Below are 25,349 nucleotides of genomic sequence, written 5' to 3' on the forward strand. Positions count from 1 at the left end.
AGCGACGAGAGATTGCGACAAGTAATTAGTTCCAAGTCTAGAACAGAGTTCATAGAACGGGAGGCTCAACTGTAGGGAGCTATATAATGTCTGAAACAGGATGGTTAAGATACGAAGATCCTTGGCCCTTTGCAGGTACTCCTCAGGAACCCATTGTCAAATTGTCCGCTTACTCTCCCTGTCGCGTCCCATCTTCCAGGGTTGCAGACAGGGGTCTGGACGTCCCCGTCGCCTCCTTTCCGTTCAAACAACACCGGAGAAGCTCCTACGAGGCACCTGCAGTTAAATTGGCCAATGCCACCGGATCCGTGAACTGCGTGCCGGCGCCGCCCTCTCAAAATCTTGCAGAGCCCATTGACGTCAGTGCTGAGATTGTGGGCTGTGGGGGGGATTAGCGGCACCACGATGACTTTGGCATGTGAGGATCCTCTCAGCCTCTGCACCTAGAGGATCCAGGCGGCCTGATCTGCAACAGATATCTGACCAAGTCTGGAGCTTTGAGATTTTTATTTTCCGATCCTGTGTGTCGATGCCGATGTAATCGCTACCACTACATTGTGCCCACGGATCGATGCGCACACGGCTGAATGGGGAATGGGGAGATTATTGCGATGTCCCCAGCCGCAGACCACCGCCAGATAATGTCGGGCAAGCGCCACATACCTACAGATACACATCGTAGATACAATGGATCCGTTGAAGTGAGGTCCGATGTACACATTCTTGGGTTCGAACCCGCCTTGACGTATTTGAGGTGGTGAGCGAGTACCTCGTGGTTCGAGATACAACGCACAGGAAACAGTGGTTGTCATGAGCGAGCAGAGAGACCCGTCAGGCCTACCTATTTCATGTCACGGAAGAGAAGCAAAGTGCCTGATGCCCCGAGGCACGCTGCATTGTCCCGAACCTCATTATGCCGGGTCTGAAGATAGTGATTGGCCACCACCCACCCGCGAGTGTGCGAGTTCTCGGGCGTGGTCACAACGATCGACGGCTTGACGACTCTTGCGGACTGTTGTGTTGACTGATGGACTCATGCTCTGGATTCGTTACGGGTGTAAGGATGCGGTTCTCTCTCCATATTCCCCTGCTTACCTGCCCACGGTAGGTACGTCCACACATACATAGTAAATTTACTGTACGCAGTCAACGCACGGGCCCGTGTCACGTTAAAGTCCCCCCAAGTTAGTTAGACCCATGGATCCAATGGATGTCGCGCGGGTCCAATCGACCCCGGATTGATTGGCATATGCCAATGCCTCGGCCAAAGCTGGCAACGCCCGGCTGAACCAGAGTCGACGATTTGGAAGCTTGTAGCGAAGACCGAGCGGACCCTATACTCGGTGCGAGCATGCACACGCTGGGAGAACTACCATATTTTCTCTGTAGACAGAGTCTTGCGCCTGACCTTCGCTTCTGCAGCACCTAGATGTGTGTCAACCTCCTTTCCCACTGCCGCCGAGCGTAAGCTAGGTTCCTCGGAGCTTTCACCCGCCGATTGTCGCGATGGCCGCGGTGGCTGCACGCGGTCCTCTGGCCCAGAGGAAGAGGAGAAGGAGAAGACGGCAGGACAAGTCGGCCATACCCGCGCGCTTGGTCCTCGATGACCATGTCAAGGGCGATGTCGGCATCCTCTCCGACGACCTCTTTGCAGACCTGTTTCCGCACCTGGGTGCCCGTAAGTGCCAACCGCCACGCTGAAGCTGAAGCTGCGGCTGCGGCTGCGCTTGCTCTGGCCTGATCTCACTGACGTTGGCTCACTATAGAAGCGAATGGCGAAGGTGGCGCCGGCCACAACGTCGAACTGCATCACATCGCGATCGCGCCGTGGTCGTCCACTTCGACAACGCTGCAGACCACTTGGACGATAGTACCCATTCTCAAGTCTACTGCACTTGCACACTCGACGATACAATTCTCTCCTTCCTCGCTCGCCCTGCAGAGCTTTGCTACGACGCTCCAGCAAGTTGCGCCCTCTAAATTGTCAAGCCACAGCAGGAGTGGCATCGAGGTCCTGGTTCTCGACGTCGCCGCCTTGGAGCTCGAAACAGTGTTCGTAAGCTTGGAAGGGGACCTAGCGAAGCGTCTGGAGAATGGGGAGGGGACTTTCTTCAGAGACCACCCGTCCGCCAAAGGAAAGACAGTGACCTCGGCCGAGAGTGCAGCAGAGCGCCTCGCAGATGCGCTGCGCGTTGCACTGGGCACCTTGAAAGTCGTACACGACGGAGACTTGTTCCCACTGCCACTCCCTCCTCATCCTATCACACACGTCCCTCCTACTCCCGGAAAGGTGGCCCTTTGTGAGCCGGTGGCACAAGGTGTACTAGGTCCGAGTACCAAGATTATACTCACCAGAGGACACACATCGTCGAAACATGACCGAACATCCATGACTTCGTCCCAGGCCCTCAATGGCACAGTACAAGATGATGCTGAAGACACGGCCAACGACCAGTTCTACTCGGCTGCCGAAGAACGTTACAAGACAGATGCTCCTTCAGAAGTCACGGACTCGGTCACAGAAACAGAAACAGAGACATCCGAGAATGAGGACAACGAGGACGATTTATCAGACGATTCAATGGACGACATGATTTCGCTTCAAGCGCCGACGCTACCGACTACCAACGCGAGTGGTGTGTCAACCATGCAACCTGGAACACCAATGACCATTGGGCGAGGAAGGAAGACGAACGGCATCAACACTCCTGGATCTGTTTTCTCCAGTTTTACCGCTACTACGGCAAGGCCTGATCGCCCGAAGGGACGTCTTTTCAAGGCCCAGGGCTTGATGAGTCCCATTCCAGCAGACCTGTTACACCCCAAGCCAAACCCCGATGATGACGCAGAAGCCAGAGTCTACGTTGACATTACCTCTTTGACAAGAATTGGCTGCTTCTCGGGTGATTGGGTTCGCTTGGAGGCATCCGAAGAACCTCCGGCTAATGGCTCTGGATTATTTGGACTCGGTAGCTTTGGCCCATCTGATGCAGCAGAGAATACATGGCGCCCAGCCAAAGTCTTTGGGCTGCCAGAGGGCTACTCACATCGCCCCATGACAAGGATACCCAGTTCAAAGCATGACAATGGTGGTCGCAGGTTCTCGTTCTTCGAGTCGCAAATCCAAAAGCCATCAAGCCCCGGTGCCTACCTCTCACCCATCCTGTTGGCTAACTTGGAAAATACCCCCTACGTTAGACTGTCTCCCTTGAAGAGACTGGCCTATCCTCCCAAACCAGGACAATCCAAAATCACAGGCGCATCCCATCCCCCCTACGCGCGGGACGTTATCATTCAGCAGATCCGCACACCCTTGTCATCGGAAAGGGCATTGCAGACCGTCATATTAGGTGGTCTCAAGAGTCACTTCGCACGACGCACACGAGTTGTGAGAACTGGTGACGTCCTCGGAATTCCGATCGATACGCAGCTTGGTAGAACTCTCCATGAGCTTCCTGGTGTCAATAGTGGTTCTGGGGTCGACGACTTGATGGCCTTGACTGCTTCAAACAAAGTCAGTGGCTCTATCACGAAACCAGATGGGATTGCTTGGTTCAAGGTTGGACATATACAGCGCCAAAAATCTGAAGCTGCTGCAGACGAGGAGGAGGAAGACGTTTGGGGTGGGGTGGCCTGCATTGACACCTCAACAACCCAAATAGCGCAGTCTGGAGCGGTCACCAGCCTGGTACCAGGAACCAAGGACAGCAATTGGCCATATTACCTCGGGATGGAGGAGCCGCCAAAAGGTACGAAGGGTTCAACAGTACCCACAGCTCCAGATCAATCGAAGAAGTTCATCTCGCCCCTTAGACGAAGACTACGTGAGCTTATGGCTGCCGCTACCAGCAAACGGGCAGTCCATCTCAATATGCCACCGGTGGCGATCTTACTGGTCTCCAATCAGCGGAATATCGGCAAAGCAACTGTGGCGACGAACGCTTGTTCAGATCTCGGCCTTCATACCTTTACTATCGACGCGTACGATATCGTAAACGAAGGCGGGGGTGGAGGCAGCGACGTCAAGACAGAAGGCTTCTTGAAAGCGAGGGCTGACCGGGCCATGAGCTGCGGTCCCACTTGCTGCGCGTTGGTGGTGCGCCACCTGGAAGCCCTGACCGCGGACAGGATGGTCACAGCCATGAAAGAAATTCTAGATGATGCCCGAGTACTCATAGCCACAACAACTGAGGTGGATAAGGTACCTGATGGAGTTCGAGGATTATTCACACACGAGTTGGAGATGAACGCTCCCGACGAGGGTGAGCGTGAAGGTATACTCAAAAGCATAGTTGATGGCCAAGGATTGTCCCTTGCGCCTGGAGTTGATCTGAGCAGCGTGGCCCTTAAAACGGCGGCATTAGTGGCAGGTGACCTAGTGGATGTTGTTGGCCGAGCTGTAGTAGCCCGGCAAGCGCGGTTAGAAGATTTGTCTACGAGAGCTTCGACCGATGAAAGCCCCATCACCGTGAGAGATATCCAAGTTGCAGGTGGCTCGGCTGCAAGGAGCCTCACGAAAGCAGACTTTGATATTGCGGTAGAGGCTGCACGTAAGAATTTCGCGGATGCAATTGGGGCTCCAAAGATTCCCAATGTTACTTGGGATGACGTGGGCGGCCTCAGCAATGTCAAGGAAGCAGTCATGGAGACAATCCAGCTGCCCCTAGAGAGGCCGGAGCTCTTTGCAAAGGGCATGAAGAAGCGTTCAGGCATTCTCTTCTATGGCCCGCCCGGCACAGGAAAAACGCTACTTGCTAAGGCTATTGCTACAGAGTATAGCTTGAACTTCTTCAGTGTCAAGGGCCCAGAGCTGCTGAATATGTACATCGGAGAGTCGGAAGCCAATGTTCGGCGCGTGTTCCAGCGCGCGCGAGATGCCAGGCCTTGCGTGGTATTCTTTGACGAGTTGGACTCGGTTGCTCCCAAGCGAGGCAATCAGGGGGACAGTGGTGGTGTCATGGACCGAATTGTGTCCCAGCTGCTTGCAGAGCTCGACGGCATGTCAGGTGGAGACGACGGAGGTGGTGGTGGAGTGTTCGTCATCGGCGCAACAAACCGTCCTGACCTGCTGGATCAAGCCCTACTACGTCCAGGACGCTTTGATAAGATGCTTTACTTGGGTGTCTCTGACACGCACGAAAAGCAGCTCACGATCATGGAGGCGCTTACAAGAAAGTCAGTCAGCTTCCAACATTTCTCTTCTGTCTCCTTTCCCCTACTAATTTTGCTGTTGGACTCCAATCTGGTCTAACACCTTCCACAGATTCACACTTCACCCCACAGTCTCACTTCACGCTGTGGCCCAGCAACTGCCCTTCACGTACACTGGTGCAGACTTCTATGCGCTATGTAGTGATGCCATGCTCAAGGCCGTGACGCGGCAGGCCTCGGGGGTCGACGCCAAGATCCGTGCCCTGAATGCGGATTTGTCTTCTTCTGGTCGCCCGCCCATTTCTACGGCCAACTTCTTCGATCACCACGCCACCGCAGAGGACATTGCTGTCATGGTCATGGAGCAGGACTTCCTCGACGCCAACCGCGAGCTAGTGCCAAGTGTCAGCGCCGGCGAATTGGCACACTATGAAAAGGTGAGGGCTACCTTCGAAGGGGGTCGGGAGAAGGCTATAGAGGGCAACCCCGATATGGAGGATACTACTGCCCCAGCGTTTGGGTCAGACGTGCAGTCAAAATCAGCTGGCAAGGGCAAGGGCAAAGCCGTCGTAGGCAAGGGTAAGGGCAAGGCGGTCATGGGGGACAGTGAAGAGGACAGCGATGGGGATGAGGAGGCATATGGGAGCTACCAGAGTTCCAATGGCAAGGGCAAAGGAAAAGGAAAGGCTGTCATGAGGTTTGAACAAGGGACGGGCAGCGACGACGACGGGTTATACTGAAACACATCATTCATACAGTGGAGGGTTGGGCGTATAGTTAGATGTAGAGCATATATGTAAATACTATACGGCTGGGGGAGCCTTTGTTCCTGTGCGGTTACGTATCGATCCCATACTCGTGCAACTGGGTCGGCGCATCTTCAGTGAGGACAACAAGGCCCTCTTGTCACAACTGCGTTAGAAGTGGACTTCCCCAAAGCGGCATAACACCAGTTCTCACTGCACAGCATATGACTCGTCCTTAGATTCCAATACGATATCAAGGTTGAGGAACAATTCATATTTATCTCGACTGTCCTGGAGAAAATCCCTGGCAGTGATCGAATCAAATCAAATCAACTTCAGGAAACTACAAGCGTGTATGTTATCATGGAATATGCTGTGTTGCGGTCTGACTCTATACAGGCAACCTTGGAGCGACTTCTCTCCAAAAGTCGCACCTCTCCATAAATTGTGAGAGGTTCCTCGTTGTGAATCCAGCGCTATCAATCACGAATTCTTGGCCCGTTTTGAGGGCCGGCACGCCAGCAACGTCCTCTGCTGTCAGCTTCAGCGCGTTTGGGTCGCCTGTCATGAAGTAAGAAGCAAATGCGCCTGGGAGTGCATGGAAGGTCAGCATACTGCCTCGACCATAATGGAAGTGATTGCGACTGACCAGCGTATCCTTCATAGTGCAGGGGGTCGGTCTGCTGGATGGCGTTCACCGTGTTCCACTAACGGACTATTAGCCAAAGGGCCCAACATCAAAGTGTCTGTGTCATAGCTGAGGGAAACCATACATAGCTCACGTCGGAGGCGTGTTTTGCAGGTGAAATGGTGTACTCTCCCAGCCAGCTGCCCTTCGGTGCTGCACCCGCCGTCCAATACGCCGGACAAGCCAGGACGGAATCGCGATAAATCAGTCCGGCACGGGTGTATGAGTCGTTATAGGTTGGGATTGACTCTGCGTGTCCGGCGACTGGATATAACGCGTTCAGGCGGTCGAGGTCGGCTGCTGAGAACTTTGGTAGAAAATCAACAACCCAGGAGTCATATACAACATTGGATGACACAAAGTTTTCGCCTTCGTGTGTATTGTACATAGAGAAGCCAAGCTGGTTGTTGACACTACAGGACTTGGCGGCCTCAGAAAGGGGCTTCCGAAGGAACTCCCCGTCGATAACGGGACTCCATGGATACGAGGTTGGTCCATACATGTTTCCAGAAACCATGGCATAACTCGCATTTCGAATCACGGATACATCCACCCTTTTGAGGCATTTCAGACTGTCTGGCCCAGCACAACCCGTCAAGCTAACCAGTGTCTCATAGCGCGCCTGTGCTTCGGGATCGTCGTTGCTGTAGGTCTTGGGCCAGAACGGACTGGAAGCCAGCGCTCTCTTGAACAAAGGGACATCGTGCTTCCGCCCAATAACCTGTGCGACGACGCTGCCTCCACCAGCAGATTGACCCCAGATGCTGACCTCGGTTGGATCGCCTCCAAATTGCTTGATATACTTCTGAGTCCAGATGAGAGCAGCCTCTTGGTCCAATAAGCCGGCGTTGGCATTGGAGTGTGGGTCGTCTGCCACTTCCTTGCCAGGAAGGAAGCCGAAGGCGTTGAGACGGTAGTTTGGGTATACGAAAATCATATTACTGGAGTCGGAGACGTTCAACACCGGGTAGGCCGATGGAGGGATTGTAAATGAGGCTGAGCCCTGGACGAATGCGCCGCCGTAGAATACTACGACCACGGGCCGCAAAGGTTGCGACGTCGTCCACGGCCTGCTGTATAACCCAAGATATAAGCAATCCTCGGATCCGTTCACCTACACTAGTTAGAATTCGGTCTAATCAGGTTCAGTGGTCTGTCTACAGACTGCTCTCTGCGGACACATGTCAAAAGTCTGAGATGAGTTATATACTCCGCTGGTAATTGGCAGGGGAGGCTGCGGCGCTCGGAACCTGTAACATTTGAATATAAACGATGTGCAACATAGAGAATCGAACTATTCACCTGTTTCCGCCCACCGGCGGTGCTGCATAAGGGATTTTCTGCCAGTACGAGATATTATATCGGACATCGTACGTGCCCTGAAACGAGCCATAGTCAAGACTCGCTAATAGCTTCTGGGCGTTGAGATGCTGAGCCGCGAGTGCAACCACCCACCACCCATGCTTCCTCAAAGAAACCATTTTGTCACTTCATGAGATAGGAGTCGCGCGGGGTGGGCGGTCCATGGTCCCAACCTACCGGGTAAGCATAGCAACTTATATACTCACCAGGCCTCATATCGGCTTCTGGCCCCCAAAGGGGCGACAGGCGCCAGGAGAAGGATCGCATTAGTACTAGTGCGAATGCAATTTATGTTGCTCAGGTCGTAACGAACCGCGTCGCAGGCGGATTACTACAGTTGACTGAGAAGCACCGACCCCGGACTTTATTACAAGCTTGTAGTAAACATGCCGCACAAGTCGTGGGGAAACCTGGTGAAGGCAGGGTTCCTCTCGTGCAGCCAGTAGGGCCTCAACGGCTCGGCATCCGCAGGCAATGATATGCCGAAAGTGGCGGGATTTCTCCGTCACACGTCACACCTCCAGATCGACATAATCATAACTATAACCTGCAACAACAGAGGTCACGATATTGACAAAGACTCGAGCCAGATCGATTAATGCAAGAGCGTTGCGACCAAGCTATTGGTTAATTACTCTAAATACTGAAGGTTAAGTAGAAGTTCCGGCTGAAACAAGGGATCAGAACTGGTGTTTCTTGTTATCCTCGGAGCACTTATAGGAGGAGCACTTCAAGTGGCACACTCTCATCCCCATGTTGGATAGAAATGTAGCAGTGGATATATTACATGGCCATTTCCTGGATCATGATTGTGATATTGTAGAGCATCGTCATTTGCGTCCGCCACGGCTGACCTGAGGGTCGGTGCATAGTACTGTGTGTGCAGGCGATGTCTCTAAACTTAGAATGAACGTTGAGAGTAGAGAGAGAGAGAGAGAGAGAGAGAGAGAGAGAGTAGAGAACATCCAGGGTTAACAAACTATCTCTAGTGGGTAACACCACGGGTTCGTGTTCAATGAGTCGAGGAACAAGTAGAGTACCTATGAGAGCGTTTGTGCTTTCACAATAAACACAGTAACCACAGGTCTGACGCGATCCCGCGCTTCCCATGAAGCTTGCCACCATCAGTTGATGGTGTCGTCTCGCAGTTGCAGCAACTGTTTGAAGACATCCGCTGCATGGCTTCTCAGCGCCCCGTGGAAGTGAACCGAGGACTCCCACGTCTTGGCACCCTTAATAATGGATGCAGTCCTTCTAGAATCCTCGGGATATACATACATGTCCTCATAGATGGCTGCGTACACCGGAACAGTGTTCTTCTTCAACTGGGCCTCATCGTAAAGGCTCGGCCACTGGTCATATTTGGCAAGTATATCAGCTGTGTCCTTCAGCTTGTTCAGTTCGTCGGAAGTGTCAAAGAAGAAGGGGTAGACCATCTCTCCTGAGAAATAGAGGGGCTCATCTTGCGGCAAGGCTTGAGGACCAGCCCAGTCACGGCGAAGCCATTTGAAATTTTCGAGTGACCTGCCAACCCGCTCAGCAGCCCAGTTGCTTGCTATGCCTGGTCGATAGCACCAGATTGGTTCATGCAAGACGCTGTAAATAACAGCATCATCCCACCCCATAGCTTGCTGCAGATCGTTAAGGGTGCCCCTCGTGAAGAATCCAAACTGATCCACATCCCCCTTCATCCTGACAATATGATTATGCACAATGTCCAAGCCGTGGTACTTTCCAAAGCTGATGCCAAGGGTGAGGAACAGAGGAACTGTCAATCGCCCACCGGCTGGGAGAGGGATGCCCTCCTCTCCTCCGACTTCACGAATCTTGGTGGCAAGGTATTTGACGTCAGCGACATCCGCCGGGAATTTCTCGTAATAGGCCATGTTCCTTTCGATGACTTTCTGGAATGTTGACTGGTAAGTCTCCTCGGCTCCTTTGTCCAGAGCCACCAAGCCTCCTGTGATAAAAGACTCGCGCAGGCCCTCGGGATGGAAGGACAGGTAGGTCAGGCTAGTCATGCCACCAAAAGACTGTCCAAATATGCTCCATTGCTGCTTCTCAGGAGGGTAGTCCTTGGTGAGAAATTTCCGAACAGCCTCACAATCTCTCACAATGTTGTCGGCCCTGAAGTGCTTCAGGTAGTCGGCTTGCTCCTGTGGACCACCGACGAGTGCCAAGGTGCTGGCCGAGACAGGACAGCTGAAGCCAGTCCCGCGATAATCTAATAGCAGCAGCTCGTAGCCTCTGTCGAGCATGTGCGAAGACAAGGTGCTGTCCTGAGGCTGAGGATTTCCAAACCCAGGGCCGCCCTGCAGGTAGACAAGAAATGGCTTCTGGGCAGACTTGGCCTTTTCTGCCGGGGACGGCTCGACTATAGGCTTTTCATATTTGGAAGCCGTTCTACCAAACAGTTTGAGCTTCTTTCCCGCAGGCTTCGAGTAGTCCAGAGGAACCTCGAACCAAAATTCTGTAACGAGCAGCTTGCCTAAAGGGGGAGCATCAGCCACGTCGGAAATGCGCCAATGTCAGGTTTGTAACTTGAGTACCTGGAACAAGATGAGGCCGGCTCTTGGAGATGAGGCGCGCAAGTATTCCCATGGTGCGTTCCCTTCAGTGTCCAGGGTTTCGCGGATCCAGGGTAGGGGATCAACCAAGTCTCTCGAAGGCAAGATAGCGCGTGGCTCTGTGAGACACGAGAGTCCTCACGTTTCCGGTGGGCGGTTATGTGATGCACGGGGCGAGACTAGAGGGCGGCGCAACGCCAAACAGTTCCAGTCACTGCTCTGGCAGACTTCTCTGGCGTTGGCTTCGGAAATCAAGACGTTCTGCTCTGCCCAGTTTTGAGATTTAACTCGGCTGATGATTACTACCAGGTGGGCTTGTTCACGATGCAGAGCCAAGCCAAAGTTAGGCGTTACATTGGATGTAACAGCAGCGACGAGGAGGAGGATGGAGGGGTTCAATGCATCTCCCGGAGGATGCCGGCTAATGGCGGCCTGGCGTCTGAGGTGGACGGACATGTAACTAACTCCTCTGCTGTGGGTGGCTGTGGAGGGCAGCAACAGCGGTGCGACAGTCACAACCAAATAAATGCTTTACCCAGCAGGCGGAGCGTTCGAGCTCAAGCAACTACATCTGGCAGAGGTCTAAGGTCTGCGTGGTACATACTAGACGGGGTCGGGAGTTGAAGAACCCACGACCTCAGCCACTGACTGACTCCAATGGCCTGCCCCGAACTAACAAGATCTCAAGATGCTTGGGCTTCTAGCTGCCTCGAACCTACCATAGTAGAGCTGGGCCGGGCTGGGCTGGGCGTATGCAATCGGGCGAGGACGGCGACTTCAGCTGGGAACTCTTCTGCACGCTAAGTTAAGCCAACTAACTACTCCGTAAGTCCGACCTGTAGTTATTCTGCGCCGACGCCCCCATGGACGATAGTCCAGTGGACTGGAAAGCAGTGGCCCACGGGTATCCAGTGTATCCATCCACCGGACTTATCATCGGCCCACGCTTCGCTCGCTCAGCTTTCTTTCTTCCATCCTCAAGGTATTCCTGACCCATTCTCCCGTCTGCCCAATCCCACTTCCGGTCGACCAGACCAGCAACAAAGGGGGCCAACCGACGCCTGCATCTTTGGTTGCAGGAATGAATGCACAGCATCTCACGCAGACCTTGGTCGAGTCCTTCAACGCTCTCGCAGATGAGGTCCAGCATTTGAATGACCGCCAGGTGGTCCTGGAGCACAAGCTGCGCTACGCCCACGAACAGGTAAGACACCCCCAGCGACGAGCAAGCACTTCTCCCGCTCTCCCTCCCTCTCTCTCTTTCTCTCTCCAGTACCTCGACCCTACACATGGCGTACGATGTTCCTCCTATGATGAGACACTTTAGCTCTAGATCAAGAGCTGCCGACCCGGTAGCTACGACCGACAACATTACCAAATTCTCTGATCCACATCGTCGTCAAGCCATCCATCACCTCTGCCACGCTCCGTCACTCCAACCACTTGCATGTCACGCACGCCAAGGCTAACACACCCACCCGCGCCTAGTTCCAATACCTCGCCGACAGGTATGCACCCGCGGCGCCAGAAATCTCGGACACGCTCGTGAACCTGCAGATCCCGCCTGACCCCCACAATACCTCATTGGCAAACACCAACTATGTGCCCCTCCTCAAACGCAAATCCGCAGACTCCACAAAGCACCAGATTGCTTTGATCATCAGAGAAGGCAGGCGGGCCGCCTCGTCCCTGGGAAACCACAGCAGAAGCAGCCGCTCCAGCCGCGACACCCTGTCCCGCACCACCATGACAACCGCCGCCTCCACCGTTCTGGAGCAGGACTTCACTGTCGAGGGCAAGAAGGGGACCCTGGGTTGTCCGTTCACTAGACCGGTCTCAGGTGCAGACGAGCCGGCAACGAGCGGCAGCCGCGCCGAAGCCCCGGACACAACCCCCCATCATTCTGGCGATCCCATCTGCGCCGCCATGTATGAGGAGAATACCAGCATGCCGGCGCCCCCTGGGCAAGATGCCTCCTCAAAGTGCCCCATTCGCTACATGGATCAGCACTCTCCCGAGGAGATCGCACACTACCTCGAGGTTCACAAGCATGAGCTGCCACGCAGTCATGAGGTGTGTCTACGGAGGTACCAGAAGAACGAGGACCATATCCGAAAGCTCGATGCCAAGTACGGTAACTTGGTCAATATGGTCGAAGGCCTCGGCCGCATTCATCAGCCCATGCTGCCAGAGCAGGACACCCGGCCTCAGAGCGATGTGGAACGAGGATCCAATGAGCGGGTCGAGACTTGGGCACAGACAGTCAGCGCTATCGGTACCGACGATCCTGACCGCACTGCCATGGAGGAGGTACCCAGCGATGACGACGAACGGCAGAGCCATTTCGACCGCCCTCTCAAGGAGGTGCGCGTAGGTGAATCACCAAGTCGACCTTGGGGTATATCAGTACCTATCTACGACACACCCTCGGCCGATGGGCAAGAGCAAGAGCGCCCCGAGTCACCACCGCCTGCTCCTGTGCCTATGCCCTCCACCCCCGCCCCGGATACAGGAACTCCTGGTCGCCAGGCCGGCAAATGTCCTTTTGATCACACCAAGCTGCAGGCGAAGGGCACAACCCCAACCATGCCCAAACACGATGAGAAGACTCCGGAGCGGCCGGCTGCGTATCCTAGCCATCAGCCTTATACACCTGCAACCGGAGCCCGCCAAGGCCAGCCGACCTTCTTCAACGCGGATGATCTGGCGCAGCCAAAAGCTGGCAACCCCCCGCAGATGCTTTTCACCGGCCCGGTTTTCATTGGATATCCTATCGAGCAAGCGATTCAGTTCATGCAACACTTCCAGGGACAGCAGTGAGTTTGACATTGGGCCACCTTATGTCGTCTTTTTCTGTTTGTATTTGCTTTCAGGGCTGGCTTAGTATTTCGCATGTACTTGTTTTCATTGACGACAAAGCGTGCATCATGGGGTTTTTTACTTTTGTTATATTTAACAAGCATATGTCTGGCGTTTGGTTGGCATCACAGGACAGATCATTTGGAGATGCAACGATACCCTTTCACGAGAAGCAGCACGTTTGTAGTCAATTCACTTTGCTTTGGATATTTGTATCCTCCCTCCTGAGATCTGAGCTGCGTAGGCCCCAGGCGCTCGAAACCGAGATATAGCCCAGTCGAGTGTCCGTTTGCCTCGAGATAGAAGCTGATGAGCATCAAACCTGAATGCGGTCTGATTTCCGTTCCAATTTCTGTCCCAATTCCCTTCTTCCGAATCCGCAATGGTGGGTGGCGGAATTGTAGGGGAAAGCCCCAGAACAACAAATCCCAGCTCTTTGAGAAAACAAAACCTACACTCTTGCCTACCGCTAGTCCTACTTGCTGGTGCCCAAAAAGGCAGTCAAGTTTAGTCCTAACCTCAGCCACGTGAAGAAACACGTGGGACATTTGTAAGTTAGTCTCCATAGCCCCGGCTGGAACGACTTGCTCCAATTAGGGAATTGGGCTGATCGGCGTAAACACTGGTGTCTGCTGCAGTTGCATCTGTGGTCGGTGGTAACTCTTCTGAAGCCATGCCCCGACGGCTTTCCGTTGGCATGTGCTCCCCGGCTGCCACGATACCGTCGGCCTTGAATGCCTTCTCAGTTGAAGAATCTGTCGTTGCTATGCTCTCTACCCGAGAGGCCCGTTGCAACTCTGTCTTGACCTCGGCTTTTGGTACAATTTCCGTACCTTCTGGTGCTTGGCTCCTCGATGGAACATATTCGCCTTCCCTGGGCTTTCTTCCGTATACAACGTACATGCGGGAATACAGGTGAAGGTCTGGGCTGGCAAAGGACTCGCGGACACGAGAGTTCAGTTGCTCGCTTTCGTCCGTCGACATGCCGTCGCCAAGTAGCAACTTGGCAGATACAGCATCCAGCATCTCGAGGCTGTTGGCTTGCATGTACTGCCCGATCCGGCGCTCTCGAGGGTCAGTCGACCAGGGTTTATTAGGGGCCAGTATTATCCTGCGCAAGCTTAGAATTGCAATTCGCGAGTTCTAAAGGGTGAGCATCACAGTACCTCTCCGTAACGTCAACAAAGCCCGCATCCAATAAGCTGTGATCCTGTATCAGCGTCTACGCAGAATGGGATTGAGACTTCAATATACCCACAACTGTTTATACCGGCGTGCGATCAACATATCTCGGCCAAACCGCTTGGCACTCCTAAACAGTCGCTGACACCATTGCCATAGGGCCGAGGCCATCAGAGCCTCTTGGTTCGCATCGTCCTTGCCAAAGACTTCTGGATCGTACTCATGATACTCCACCCACCCGCCCGGGCGCAGGTTATCGTATACCTTCTGTAGGACACTGGTATGGTTATTGAAGCATGTGAGCATCGACCGTAAGTGTATATAGTCGAACAGCCTGTCAAAAACCCATTCTTCCTCGACGTCATCCCGTTCAAAGGTACAGTTTGAGGGTATACTCTCCTCCGGAGGCTGTATGAGACTTATGTCCGTACCGACAACGCGCGATGCTGGATGATGTTCAGCCCACTCGATGGCCCAGCTTCGCAGAGCAAAGTCAGCCAGCTTTACAATCTGACGCCCATGAAAGGCACCTCGCCGGCGCCTGTTGCAGGCTTGTCCAACTTCAGAGACGAGAGCACCAAAGATCCAGTCGTCACCTAATGTAAGGCCAGGTACTTACATGCCTGTGCCCGTTCCGATGTCCAAAACGTCGCGCGGCTCGTCCGCGAACGGAACCCAGGCAAGATCTCCGAACATGAGCAGTCGCCACATTTCATGCGCTAGATCAAGGCGTTCTTGCTCGAGCGCATCATTCGGAAGCAGGTACTTGCCCTCTCTATAAGCATTCCAGGTCCTCCCATGCTCCTCGACCGAGACCGGGTCAGGTATGGTGTAACCTGTCGGCTTGCGGTTGAGCAGACTCCCCGAGCTTCCGCTATGATGGCTTGCCTTGCTGGTCTCACTCGACGTTGAGCGCGCCGGGCCCGATTCCGCAGAGGCCTCGGACGGCTTGCGATCCTGCAACCAGTCAGCTCATGTGCTATAAGCCTAGACCCACAATAGATTGCTCACATGGGCGCCATTTTCCTCCATTGATATGTCTGTAAGCCGACGCCTACATGAGGGCAAACTCAATCTGATCCATCGCTGAGAGCGTCCCACAAGAGAACACCGTGTTGGCGGGGTAGGACACACACACGGCACCCCTGCCTATCTACCTTGTACCTAGGTACCCAGTATATAGAACGTGGGAACTTAAAGAGTGAGGGCCCGCAAACTTCTCGCTTCCAACTCAGTGGGCACCAAGCGCGGTAACTGGATCTCTCGTATGTTTCGCTTAATTCATGGTTGGTTCCCGCGGCCCGGGGCTACAGTATCAGGACATTGCCAGGCTACTGACGTCACCAACCATTATAGCCGACCAATTGAGTTGGCGCTTGGTGCTTTGAACAATCGACGCCCTTGACAGCGTCCGCGAGTCTGAAGCGCCTTTCTTGGACCAACCCTGAGAAACCCATGTGATTGGGGTGGATAAATGTCAGTTCTTCCTGGCATGGTGTGCTGGGCTAAGAGTTCTGAAGTGTTCGTCACATGACTTTCTAATCTTGTTGAAGAGTCCTTGGGACTGCAGAACTTGAACCTTGCAGCCTCGATTTCCCGTCAGTGGAGGAGTCGTGCTTGTAGGGATCTAGCAAATATACCATTCGCTTGGAGAGTTGTGACTCGAGTCCTGCAGAGCATTGTGTCGACTTCGACCATCTTCATTCACATTTTGCTCTATCGCGTACAGAGGATATCCTTAGCCCTTGCTAAATCCTCGTGGATTTCGTTCTCCTTTTGAATTGTTATAGTCGGACGACTATAACAATTCATGACTCCCTTTATATATCACCCAATTATCGATTGCTGATATAGTGAGTTCCGGGTGGCCCTCCATTATCATCGTTCCGCCGTCCCTCTCTCTCTCTCTCGTCGGCCCCCAAATCTACTCCATTCCAATTATCCCCAGCTCGATATGTTAGCCATGATCTAACCGGTCCCTTGAAAGCGGCTCTAATACAAAGCCAAGGGGGGGCGCTGTTTCTATTTCAAATACCAATACCAAAGGCACAGATCCTGTAACTGCTCATGGCTCTTATGACTTCGTTACTACACCAATCAAGCTTCTCACTACACACGAAGCTCACTCCCTAGATATCATAAAAACAAAGGTTTAAAAATATAACGTCTCACTTCTTTAACTCCTTTCGCCAGGATATCAAAGTTATGAAAATGGATGATCGGTGGACATGCATCCGTTGCTGGCTTTGAGACAACAATGACCATCAGATCATAAGGAGTAAACAAGAGGCCTCACGAGGCAATGTTTAGTATACATAATATACAGCTACTCAGGTATATTTCCACAGACAATTTCAATGCTCTGCAAGACATGAGTGAGACCGCCAAGTCCAGTTGGTTAATTTATGCCTTATTTGATTGTTAATATCCACGGCCTGCCCAGGCTCGCAATCATAGGCAGAATTGCAACCCATGAACGTGCAACGTCAATTGTCATCACAACAATCAACTCTGCAACAATCGGTCCAAAGTATTATTTGGGTGCGAACGAAAGTGCTGTCGATTTGATGAGGTGGGCTCGCCGGATCACAAGACCAGCACGTCTCAAGGTCTTTATTTACCCACACAATGGTAACTCTTGAATATTTTATTTCCTAGACACTCATCTTTTCCCTTTCCCTTTTCTATCATAATCCCCCGCCGTCTATGATACTTTAATTCCCGGGGCATGCTCTACTCGCCCGATATCTCAGAATCTGACCAGACCAAGAAAAGTCGAACGCGAAACGTCACGTTGCAAACCATGGCACAGTAGTGTCTGGTTTTGTATGGCGGCGCATTTCGGAGGCACCGAAGTCATCGGGTACTATGGCGAGATGAACCTGGACAAGAACCCTGATGGACTCACCTTCAAAGGTGTTTTGCTATGCCCCTCCCGAGAATCATTCGTCGACTGTTATTCCTGGCACCATCTTCCAGGATGACTCGAACAAGACTCCGCTTCTAACCAGGTCCACCGTTTCGATGGCGCTGTCTAAGGATCTCCCCATCACTCAAAATACTAGCGAGACTGCCCCGGCGCTACTGGCAAAGTCTGGCTCGAGATCAAAATTGCGATGTTACCGCATTTCCACCAAGACAGAGCGCGTGTTTTCACGTCACCGAGTAGGAGACGAGGAATAATCTGATACTAATCGAAGACCGCGAGCCGCACATCACAAGCCAGGTTGCCTAGCTCAACAAGGTCTTCACGCAGCCGGCGAGCCCCGACCGCCCCCATCACCAAATAGACATTCTCGTCATCTACCAGAATGAGCTCGTCTCTGCCGTATCAGGGCAGAATTTTCACATAGGTCGATTTATGGCTGGCGTCATGAAGAAGGCTTATTGTAACGAGTAAGACGGGCGTCGAATGCGAAAGGTGCGTGTGCTATTAATCAAGGCAGTATGCTAACTGCTGCTGACCGTCACGCTGAGATTACCCACCCTAACGAGACTTATCTCGCTTCAACCGAGTCTTGGATAGTTAGTATAACTAGGGGCCTCCAGTACGAAAGAAAGCTCGAGCTTTCCTTAAAGGCCGCGGAGGTCAACTTTAAAGCCGTTTGCCCGGCTCTGCCCGGTTCTGCTTAAGAGAATGGTATAGTTTAGATGGATATGTTTCTCTTGGTTCCACCAAGTACGGCAAACTTGTCCTGCCTACAATAGGTGATCCAGTTTTCCTACTCCACGATGTCATACGTCACAACCGCTAGCAACCCATTATCAAGAACACCAAGACCATCTTCCAAGGTACCAAGAAGATTCACGCCTCTGGCATCGATCCTGCCCTCGTCAAGCAATAGGTGATTGAGAAGCTCATCGACCAGTCCCAGCCTTCCTCCATCGCCGCGGTCTGAATGTCTTACACCCGCCACACATAAGTTGAATCAATTGGTGATGGCGAGATCATGGAGGCCACTGGGCTCATACACAAGTTCTCTCAACTCGAGGAGAAGAGGCCCTCGCGCAAGATCACCGACAATGATGCCTGGTCGCACCAACGCCAAGCTGAGTCGATTTCCGCCCCAAGCGCCAGCAAGTGAGCAGAGTGCCATCGCCGCAGCAAGATCCGCGTCAATGGCCCCAGGCACCACGCAAGGAGAAGGCGGCCTACGCAATTTGGTAGAACAAACTCCTTCGGGAAGCCATCAACATCACTGATGTTGTTGCAGTCGGTACACTCGTTGCGGCCTCTCGCTCCAGCATGCCAAAATTTTCAAGCCCGATATCGTCATCGTCGCTAAAGGTGGACACTTCACTTACATACCATGAAGCATACCTTCGCATGCTCCTCGGCGATCCTGCCCAGTCCCTCGGATTTCCCATCGTATCTCCCAAATTTCGAGATAAACACGAAGCCACGGCCAGGGATCGATACATCAATCCCTACGCGCACCAGGCAGGCTACCCAGTGCTCAACGGTGCCGTCGACTGCGGTGTGAACGTAGGCTGCATCTAAGCTAGTTAGCGATCAGTCGGCGATTTTGCCATAATGTCGTCAATGATCAGTTATAGTAGTCAGATGTACGAGGCCAGCACCGGCCCACTGTCCCCAAACACGACCGAGCTTCGAAAGCTGCTCCGACGCTGCTGCCACAATTACTACTTGCCCCAGCCTTGTCGTAGAGATCCAGGGAGCCAATGAAGAGGCGGTGGGAACTGGCATGTTGGCAAAGCGCACGTCGAGTGGGTAGTCAACTTTTTGAAGGAGTTTACCAAGCTGGAATTCCGCAGCTGGCCTGATGTAAGGCGTTGCCTCACAGTGGGTGTCGCTCATGTATACGAGGCAACCGTCAACGTGTGCAAGGCTGTCATCCAGCAAGTCATCCTCATCGCCAACCTGCTCACCATTGAAGTGCGCATCATCGATGACTGCCAGGGCGAACAGTGGGATCTGGACATCGCCAACTTTGCCCGCGGAGAAGTCCGGTCAATAAAGTGGCCACTCAAGAAGAGGCAGCACAGACGTGTACGGTACTCGCCTCGAAGTTGGATCTGAGGACAAGGTTCAGCAAGACGGCGAGTCCTTGGCGCATTCACTGCAGACATCGGGGAGGGCGTCGACGCGCCAGTACGACCAACCGGGGAGGAGCACAAGCGGATGTCCGTCGAGAGTCGCTCGTAGCGGATCTGAAGACAGTGTAGCTTGAGGGAGTAGGAGCGAAGAGATGGTCAAGTTGAACTCAAAATGCACCCAAGGCGGGTAGGTGGGAGTCAGTATGGCCATGTCTTGATCACAAGCAGACAATTATTGCAGTGGATATCGGACGTGTCCTGGTATAGTATAGTTCTGTACCTGATATCTAGCCCAACGAGAGGAATGCGCAGTTACTATGAATTGAGATGTGACCATGTACGTACTTATACAGACGGCGATACGCAGTTGTTGATGGCTGTGACTGGTAACCAACTTAGCTGGCTGTCGGGTTGCCCGCTGTTTTCGTCTTCCAAATCCCAAGTTGTTGTTGTTGTTGATCGAAACGCCGACGGGGGTCACAAGTGATACCCAAGCAAGATGCCAAGCTAGCCTGCCTGGATGATGGCGGTTCCCCCCACATTGCGGTGAAACAGCGGGCTTGTTTTCCCAGATCCAGAGGACCAGAGGACGGGCTTTCGCGCTACTGGCCACCTTGGAAGCCCGGTCGGTGTGCCTGGCTGAGTCTGCCATCCGGGGGGAACCTGGGCGCTGGCCTGTAGGCGCGTATGGGCCTATCAGGGCGCCGCGTTGGACGCCCCGGCGGGGGATTGATCAATGATGATTGATCGGATCTGCTTGATCTCAGTCGTGCCGTCGCGGTTTCTCGGTCGATCAGGTTGCATGCGTGCAGCTGAGCGCCGCAGCCAATCGATGGCCCGCGTTCGACGACGGGGTGGCCGATTTGTTATTATCACCCCGGGTCGAGCGACGACGAACCAGACAGACAGACAGACAGACCCTGGGACCTGCTGCTCGTCCGTAGGGTCGGGTACCTCCAGCTTGAGCTGGAGCTGGAGGCAAGGCACAGATAGCCCGTAGCGGAGGCAGATGCCTGGGTGTACATAGTCCGGTGTACGGTAGGTGGTTAGTGGCCGAGTCCAGTTAGGTGTGAGGTAGTGAGGTCGCTTGGGTACGTCCAGGATGGTCGTAATGCGTAATACCTGTACCATCCTTCGCTCCCAGCGTCTTCTCAGACATGACAACAAACAATAACACAGGCACCCCTCTGTTTCCCACGATTGCTCCTCTACTACCCCATCTTGGTGGTACTGTACCCATTCGCTCCTTCAAGCTTCATGCATTGACCGCCAGTGCCCTCTTTTTGGCCGCCTCTGGACGTTCTCTAGCATCTCGGAAACACACCCCGTTTTTCTTTCGCACTCTTGCCCACCCCGCCCGGCCAGTCTCGCCGGTACATAAAAGTTAGTACAGCACAAGGGTATACCCACCCAGAGGAGACACGCGCCGGCGCCTGAGCACGTCGAGCACGTCGAGCTGTCGCCTGGATCGACCGACTCGGTTCGCCAGGAGAAATACCGTCGCAAGGGACTGAGGCGGCCAGTCCTCGCTGATTGATCAACCGTTGCCCGAGAAGACGCGGGTCGCCGGCTCCTGTCTGGAGCTGTACGCCGACTGCATTCATTTGTTTCCCCCCCTCCTCGACCCCATCCTCGCCGTGCCCCCGGTCAGCACCGACGAGCCCCGCCGAGGGACGAGTAGAGAGGGCTACGAAGTGACGATTGACGCGTAACGAAATAACACATACATCGGCTGTTGACGACAGCCACCTCGCAGAACACACAATGGCAGAGCACGGCTACGACGAGAGCAATGAGGCGCTGGATCCCGAGCTCCTCTACACAAAAGAGTACTGCATAGGAGGGGGCAGCTTTGGCAAGGTCTACAAGGGGTACGTGTGGCTGGCTAGATCGCCCGCTGGCTGGGAACTACAAGGCCGAAAAAGATATGCTGACCGCCTTGCCCAGTGTCGAGAAGAAGAGCGGCCATGCGGTCGCTATCAAGATCATCGACATTGAAAGCGCCGAAGATGAAGTCGAGGACATCATACAGGAGATTGCCATTCTCTCCGAGCTGCAGTCGCCCTATGTAACTAAATACTACGGCTCCTATGCCAAGGGCGCTGAGCTATGGATCGTCATGGAGTTCTGTTCCGGCGGCAGCTGCGCCGACCTCATGAAGCCCGGCCACATTGGAGACGACTACATAGCCATCATCATGCGAGAGCTGCTCCTCGGCCTCGAGTACCTGCACTCGGACAAGAAGCTTCACCGAGACGTCAAAGGTACGGCATCTCAGGCTGAGTTCGCGCCTATATCCTGCCGGTTTGCTCGCTGACAGTCTGTTTCCTTTAGCCGCCAATGTCCTCCTTGGGTCCAACGGGCAAGTCAAGTTGGCCGACTTTGGCGTATCTGGCCAGCTCTCGGCAACCATGACCAAGAAGAACACATTTGTCGGTACACCCTTCTGGATGGCGCCCGAGGTAATCAAGCAATCCGGCTACGACCACAAGGCTGATATATGGTCGTTGGGAATCACGGCGCTTGAGCTGGCCAATGGTGAGCCGCCATACGCCGACATCCACCCCATGAAGGTTCTGTTCCTGATCCCCAAGAACCCGCCCCCGAGGCTGGAGGGTAACTTCACCAAAGCGTTCAAAGACTTTATCGAGCTATGTCTGCAGCGAGATCCCAGGGAGAGGCCGTCGGCCAGGGACCTCCTGAAGCACCCCTTCATCCGGAAGGCCAAGAAGACCTCGTATCTGACCGAGTTGATTGAGCGCCACAGTCGCTGGAGCGCCACGCACAAGTCGGAAGACGACGAGTCGCTGGACGGGGCTGACGAGGTGAGAGAGCGAGAACCCGTCAATGAGGACATGTGGGACTTTGGCACGGTGCGCCTTGTTGGCGATAGAGGCGGCTTGGTCCACCGCCCTGGCCTGAATCCTATGGACGAGTCGACGAGGAACGCGCGGGCATCAAGACCCCTAGACGGCGACTATGGCGAAAGACCGAGGAGTAACTCGCCCACCAAGACCCAAGACTTTGCCAACCCACCTCTTCCCAGTACGCTCAAGGCGAGTAACACTCCATCGATTGGTACTGCACGACAAACGTCACCCCAGCGGAAACCCGTCCAGGGGGTCACTCCATCATCACCTACGAAAGTACCTCTACCAGCGTCGCCATATAAGCAGATGCAGGACCCCAGCACCCCGAGACCACTATCAAAACAGATGCCACCGCCGCCGACCATGGCATCCGCTGACTTTGATCGTGCGTTGAAGGAGCAGCTACAGCGGGACATGGCTCAGCTGAACATAACCCCCGTTTCACAGCCACAATTTAGCAGCCCCCAGCCAGCTCTGAATCCCAGGGCCTCGCAGTCACACTTGCAGCAGCAGCAACGCGTTCCATCCAAGGTTGGCGTTATCGATCTGCCAGAAATCCCCCCTTTCCGGGCCGCCTCGTCGCAGCAGTCACCCGAGAAAGGCATCAACCAGCAACCTGGACACCAGGCAGCTTTCCCGTCCAAGGCACAGCCGAAGCAGGTTCCACCACCTCCCGAGTCCTTTCCCCCCCCAGCACCCTCCAATCCCAATGGCGAGCTCGATGCTCTGAACGACGTCATATTCCCGGCGCTCGAGGAGGCTCTCAAGCGACGCCAGATTCGCCTTCAGCAGCTGTATCGGAACGACCACGTCGTTACGCCGCAGCGACAGCGGGCCGAAGCAGCGCATGATAAGATACGCAAGCACGTTTACAAGCTGGCCAACGTGTGCAAAGAAATTGACCGCCTGGACAAAAGCGAGCCTGTGGGTATGGGCCGCGAGGTGGGGACCTTTTTAGAGGGATTGCTAGAAGAGATCCTCGTCAGGGTTGAGCCTTTAGATGAGGATGAGGGCATGGATTGATCCATGTAGGCGATTGCACTTGAATGGCGTTTGAGCGTACTCATTTTCAGTTTAGAGAGCAACCGGATAAGAAGCGTGGGCCATGTTGTAGGCAAGTGTTATTATCAGCCATTGCGGTTGGAACGAGACGGCGAAATTCTTTTGCCACATCAAAAGCAGCGTATTATACCCAGATCATGAAATAGAGACGAACTTTGTATAGAGTGGCCAGCTGTGTGTACTTCTCTCAATACGCGGCGGCCGTCGCCAATCGATCGTAGACACTATTTTCCACAATTGGGATGTAGATGGAGGTCTTTCTGTCATCCAGTACGATCATAACATCCGAAAAAGTAGGAATACGTAAAGACTTATCAACAATGCTCTGGATTAGGGCGTGGATGGAGGATGTGATCTTGGGATATGTGCTTGGCAACGCGAGGCGATCGTATGCTATCTCAACCAATATCATTGGTCACACTACAAGTTGCCGAGCATTTTTGGTATATAGTGGTCGCGGTGCAATCGTAGCTATCACGGCACAATTCAAGTCACAGTACGCCTGCGGCAGAAGATCTGTTCCAATACCCATGAGTCGAGCAAAGTCAAACCCTTTATACGGTTAATCAGCCCTTAATAGAGTTCTGGCTTTACAAGGGTCAGAGACGGTGGTCAAGTACTCAGTACTATGGCATCTGAATATGATTGAATGTGAAGCCTTGATAGTAGTTGTGTGACGACCGCCGTCGCTGTATAGGTTCGAGCTAGGATCTACGACTAAGTGGATACTTTTCATATTACAATAGAGGACGAATTCTCAACCACCAATCAGGACGTTGTAACGCATCCATTGGGGACTCATAGCTCAGCGGTAGAGCGTGGGATTGCAGTTCTTCGGAATACAGCAATCATCCTAAGGTCGCGTGTTCGATCCACGCTGGGTCCTACCTCATCGAATCTTTTTGTATCGGAGGAGAGCACTCTTTTTCGACTGATAGCTAGGATACTTTTGAACGTCAGCCAATCTGCAGCTCTCGCTAGACCTGAGAGAGGTTGCAGTCGCTTTGTTCTTTACATTGCGTTGAAGTCCTGGCTACCTAGATAACTTCTGCTCTTTTTAGACTATCAATCAACATTCGCAACTATCTCCATATGCCTGCTTTGTGTCGTTTGGACTGGCTCTCTTGGCTTAGATTACCAAGACCATATTGTGGCCCTTGAATTAGAACTTAAACAAAAGCTTAGAATTACCCGAATTTAAAGGAAGCAATATAAGCATCGTTCTTAGTAGTAGGTAGATAGCATTTGTGTTTCGATTTTTTTTTCTCTTTTTGATGCAACAACACGATTTAACCACCTCCCCATACCGTACACCTTATGTATATCCAAGTAGCTGTCCACCGTTAGATGTGTCAACAACTTGTGACACCAGCACGAGTAAACATGAGGACGTTGCTGATCAACCAAAACGCAGCGGCGCAACTCGTGATGATTCAGACTGCCGCTACAGCGAATTCCAAGACGCTTGTCGATATCAGGTCGGTGTTAGAACGCCGCCTCGATAGAGATCGTTTGCCACAGTTAGCATTAAGTCTACATCATTTCACTCGACGATTGAGCTACCTTGGAGACCATTGACCAAGGTTGCAGCATCTACACGACAGACAGGCGCGTGTTGAGAACAAATTGAGTTCCATATCAGCTCAGACTCATTAGCTATGACTAGGGCTATAACACCAGTATCCTTCCTAGGCCATGTGCCAACCGAATCAGCCTCAAAACGCCTTCCAGACGACGGTTGATCCCGTTCGGTGCTCCGAATCCGATGCTGTAAGGCAGATGCTCATACGCCAACTTCAAAGTG

At 53.3% G+C, this 25,349-nt stretch overlaps 6 protein-coding genes across 6 annotated transcripts; 3 read left to right on the forward strand and 3 right to left on the reverse strand.

Annotated features, from left to right (window-relative positions):
• Positions 1 to 1,506: 1,506 nt before the first annotated feature.
• On the forward strand, positions 1,507 to 5,891 carry JN550_012987 (uncharacterized protein; the record flags this gene model as incomplete). The annotated part of the gene is made up of 3 exons (XM_049311524.1): positions 1,507 to 1,678; positions 1,767 to 5,175; positions 5,354 to 5,891. The coding sequence occupies 3 exons, from the start codon at positions 1,507 to 1,509 to the stop codon at positions 5,889 to 5,891; spliced, it is 4,119 nt and encodes a 1,372-aa protein (XP_049165037.1).
• A 397-nt stretch (positions 5,892 to 6,288) lies between these two features.
• On the reverse strand, positions 6,289 to 8,066 carry JN550_012988 (uncharacterized protein; the record flags this gene model as incomplete). Its single annotated transcript, XM_049311525.1, has 5 exons — positions 6,289 to 6,485; positions 6,547 to 6,604; positions 6,680 to 7,699; positions 7,751 to 7,835; positions 7,888 to 8,066. 5 exons carry the CDS (start codon positions 8,064 to 8,066, stop codon positions 6,289 to 6,291), a joined length of 1,539 nt encoding a protein of 512 aa, XP_049165038.1.
• A 1,005-nt stretch (positions 8,067 to 9,071) lies between these two features.
• On the reverse strand, positions 9,072 to 10,548 carry JN550_012989 (uncharacterized protein; the record flags this gene model as incomplete). The annotated part of the gene is made up of 2 exons (XM_049311526.1): positions 9,072 to 10,435; positions 10,497 to 10,548. The coding sequence occupies 2 exons, from the start codon at positions 10,546 to 10,548 to the stop codon at positions 9,072 to 9,074; spliced, it is 1,416 nt and encodes a 471-aa protein (XP_049165039.1).
• A 1,047-nt stretch (positions 10,549 to 11,595) lies between these two features.
• Positions 11,596 to 13,334, forward strand: JN550_012990 (uncharacterized protein; the record flags this gene model as incomplete). The annotated part of the gene is made up of 2 exons (XM_049311527.1): positions 11,596 to 11,718; positions 12,003 to 13,334. The coding sequence occupies 2 exons, from the start codon at positions 11,596 to 11,598 to the stop codon at positions 13,332 to 13,334; spliced, it is 1,455 nt and encodes a 484-aa protein (XP_049165040.1).
• A 594-nt stretch (positions 13,335 to 13,928) lies between these two features.
• Positions 13,929 to 15,587, reverse strand: JN550_012991 (uncharacterized protein; the record flags this gene model as incomplete). Its single annotated transcript, XM_049311528.1, has 5 exons — positions 13,929 to 14,484; positions 14,540 to 14,575; positions 14,632 to 15,096; positions 15,175 to 15,512; positions 15,567 to 15,587. 5 exons carry the CDS (start codon positions 15,585 to 15,587, stop codon positions 13,929 to 13,931), a joined length of 1,416 nt encoding a protein of 471 aa, XP_049165041.1.
• A 5,790-nt stretch (positions 15,588 to 21,377) lies between these two features.
• JN550_012992 (uncharacterized protein) lies at positions 21,378 to 23,506 on the forward strand (the record flags this gene model as incomplete). The annotated part of the gene is made up of 3 exons (XM_049311530.1): positions 21,378 to 21,484; positions 21,561 to 21,877; positions 21,948 to 23,506. The coding sequence occupies 3 exons, from the start codon at positions 21,378 to 21,380 to the stop codon at positions 23,504 to 23,506; spliced, it is 1,983 nt and encodes a 660-aa protein (XP_049165042.1).
• Between the last annotated feature and the right edge of the window lie 1,843 nt (positions 23,507 to 25,349).

The sequence above is a fragment of the Neoarthrinium moseri genome (assembly GCF_022829205.1).
Source record: "Neoarthrinium moseri strain CBS 164.80 chromosome Unknown scaffold100_Wmoseri_CBS_16480, whole genome shotgun sequence".
Lineage (NCBI taxonomy): Eukaryota > Fungi > Ascomycota > Sordariomycetes > Amphisphaeriales > Apiosporaceae > Neoarthrinium > Neoarthrinium moseri.